Source organism: Fonticula alba (assembly GCF_000388065.1).
Source record: "Fonticula alba strain ATCC 38817 unplaced genomic scaffold supercont2.8, whole genome shotgun sequence".
Lineage (NCBI taxonomy): Eukaryota > Rotosphaerida > Fonticulaceae > Fonticula > Fonticula alba.
In genome coordinates, this window is record NW_009242978.1 from 800653 (window position 1) to 802092 (window position 1440).

At 63.4% G+C, this 1440-nt stretch overlaps 1 protein-coding gene across 1 annotated transcript; it reads left to right on the forward strand.

Moving 5' to 3' along the window:
• Positions 1-19: 19 nt before the first annotated feature.
• Positions 20-1321, forward strand: H696_04831 (hypothetical protein; the record flags this gene model as incomplete). Its single annotated transcript, XM_009498696.1, has 4 exons — positions 20-194; positions 383-745; positions 865-1136; positions 1169-1321. The coding sequence occupies 4 exons, from the start codon at positions 20-22 to the stop codon at positions 1319-1321; spliced, it is 963 nt and encodes a 320-aa protein (XP_009496971.1).
• Positions 1322-1440: the final 119 nt, after the last annotated feature.

The window sequence follows — 1440 nt, forward strand, 5'->3', positions numbered from 1 at the left end:
ACTGCACATTTCCTCGCTCATGCTCCAAATCGAGGATGTCTTTCTGGCCATGGCCACGGCCTTCCGAGATGGCCAGGACAGCCCGCCCGTTTGGAAGGCCTGCCGCTCGGCCACACACACCGCGGGTCCCGTCCTGGAACGCCTTGCGGCCCTTCGTCCCCTAGGGTCTGCGCTGGTCGATAACTACATGTTCAGTACGCGCCTCTTCACCCTCCCCCTCGCCCGCCATGAGGAGAGTGGCCCATGTGCCCCGTTCTCTGCCTGTGCCCCTCCCCCACTCTCAGTCTAACACTGTACATCCCTCCGCCCGCCTCTCCCTCCCTCTCTCTCTCCCCCCCCCCCCCCCCCCCCCCCCCCCCCCCCCCCCCCGCCCCTTTCCCAGTCCGCCGTCAGCTACAGGGGCCACCCACATCAATGGGGGATGCGGCATCCCTAGACGAACGGACACTCCTCGCGCAGGATGTGGACGCCCTGCTGGAGTGCATCCAGCAGAATGTCGGGCCCTTGCCGGCCGCCAAGGAGCCCTCGGCAGGCACGCGTACAGGCAAACTGCCGATGGACATCCGGTTAGCGGCATCCTTGCCAGGCGTCGCCGGCGCCGTGTCCATCAACTTGCAGCCGCTCACATCCGGGGCCTTCGACCTGTCGCTCACCGATGAGGAGGATGTATTCGACAATTTCGAAGACGACATCCAGCTGGATCAGTACTTGCTGATGACCGGCGGGTCCGGCCATGGTGGTCAGGGTGGGAGCGGGCATCATGCTGTTGGGGGATTTCGCACGTGTGCTCTTCCGATCTGCTCACATCCGGGGCCTTCGACCTGTCGCTCACCGATGAGGAGGATGTATTCGACAATTTCGAAGACGACATCCAGCTGGATCAGTACTTGCTGATGACCGGCGGGTCCGGCCATGGTGGTCAGGGTGGGAGCGGGCATCATGCTGTTGGGGGATTTCGCCCGCTGGCCCGATGCCTGGCCTGGTCTCGCGCTCAATTCTACCTGTGCATCGGGAGAACGTGCTCGGTGCCCGGGTGCGATCAGTCGTGCCTGGCCACCCGCCGACACCACCGCTGGGAGCAGGCCGACGGCAATGTCCAACGCATCCGCGTCCTCAAGCGCATTGGCATGATCATGGTTTGCGTGGCTCGGTGCCCGGGTGCGATCAGTCGTGCCTGGCCACCCGCCGACACCACCGCTGGGAGCAGGCCGACGGCAATGTCCAACGCATCCGCGTCCTCAAGCGCATTGGCATGATCATGGTTTGCGTGGCAGCAGTCAGCATCTTCACCATTGCCCTGATCCTCCTCTTTCAGAAGTAATACACCAGCCCGGCCGGGCCATTGCCTTTCCTGTTGTTGCTGCCGCAAACACATGGATGTACATTCGTGCATGGGAGGGTAGTGATATACAAGGACAGTCAAAGGGGGGAGGAGGGGGG